The sequence below is a fragment of the Octopus bimaculoides genome, chromosome 3, assembly GCF_046866305.1.
Source record: "Octopus bimaculoides isolate indiv1 chromosome 3, ASM4686630v1, whole genome shotgun sequence".
NCBI classification, from domain to species: Eukaryota; Metazoa; Mollusca; class Cephalopoda; order Octopoda; family Octopodidae; genus Octopus; species Octopus bimaculoides.
The window spans coordinates 152,143,438-152,144,766 of NC_142930.1; the positions used below are offsets into that span (position 1 = coordinate 152,143,438).

General features: G+C 33.7%; 1 protein-coding gene across 1 annotated transcript in view; it reads right to left on the reverse strand.

The window, feature by feature from the left end:
* Positions 1-607, reverse strand: part of LOC106873507 (uncharacterized) — a 1,243-nt gene extending 636 nt beyond the window's left edge. The window contains exon 1 of the mRNA XM_089349792.1: positions 1-607. This exon is cut by the window's left edge and continues 636 nt beyond it. Coding sequence (XP_089205918.1) covers positions 1-480 — 480 coding nt within the window. The 5' untranslated portion in view covers positions 481-607.
* Between the last annotated feature and the right edge of the window lie 722 nt (positions 608-1,329).

The following is a 1,329-nucleotide window of genomic DNA, read 5'->3' on the forward strand; positions in this document are numbered from 1 at the left end:
ACTGGAGAAATACAGAAACATGGCGATTATACAGATTATAAGAGTAGATAACCGAGCCCTCCGTTTAGAACAAATCTGTGTTGCTTTCAAGGGATAGCATATTACTTTGTATCGTTCTATTGTAAATAAAACTGTGAACCAAACCGACAAAAAGCCAAATATATACGCACCAAAAACAATTACTTGACACCACAATTGTGTGACATATTCTTGTATTTTCATTTGTTGCAGCCAGATGCATAAGAGAATTGAAAGAAAGCCTGAATCTGATAGAGCAAGTGCTGCCATATATGTACTGGATGGAAGCTTATTCATGGCTGTGCTACATGTGAAAACAACCAGAGACAGCAAATTGCTTGGGATTCCAAAAGCTATTAGGACGGGCAACGCATATATATGTAAAGTTCCAGCAATTTCAAGGATCTGATTCGGTTTATCTATCAAAGTAAAATTTGAAGATAAATTTGTATGTTCTTTCATTGTGAAGTATTCACTGATAAATTAATCTATTTCTTCTTATCGAATATGGTTATATCCAAACGGATTCTTCTTGAATATATTTTGTAAGTTACTTGAAGAATTCTGTCGCCTGAATGCAGTAATTCGGTATTTCACCATGATGCCTGTTATATAATCTGAAATATAGAAGGGAAAGAGAATCATTAAATTAAAATTCTGTACGTGTTTCCTTTTTCTAAATATAAATGTTAAGCTATTGTTTCACATGTGCGACAAAATGTCAGATTAAATACGCTAATATATTATTAATATCTTACCAGTGTTACCATAAGAAATATATCAATCAACAGCCAGATCTGCATTGATGTTTTTTGTAAAGATGGCCGAATAAAAATACAATTATTAGTGACCATGTAGTTGTGCGATGAAAATTTTGACACCTCGTGAGATAAATTCAAATTTGAAGTGAACTGAGCAGCTTTATTCAATGACTCTTCTACATTGTGACTGCAGTTGCTTCAGATTTTGAACAAAATTCCAGAATTGTCAGAGAATAAAGCAAACATCCCAATTGTAATTTTGGTAGAAAAGAAATAAACATTTGAGATAACCATGCTTAGATGAGCTAACGAGGGAGACTATTGTCTCTGATTTTCTTGTAAATGGCAGCCAACTTTTCCTAAAATCACGCTCTACTGTCTAATATAGCCCAATATATTTTTAAAGAGATGGTTGGAATGTTTTCGATCACAGAACTACTCAATTAGGACAGACCTGGGGATAAACAACAAAGCAACAACAACCAAATATTTATAGAACAGATTTAAAACAAGAGGAGCCTATGACTTGGTTGCCCGACAGGGTAGAAAT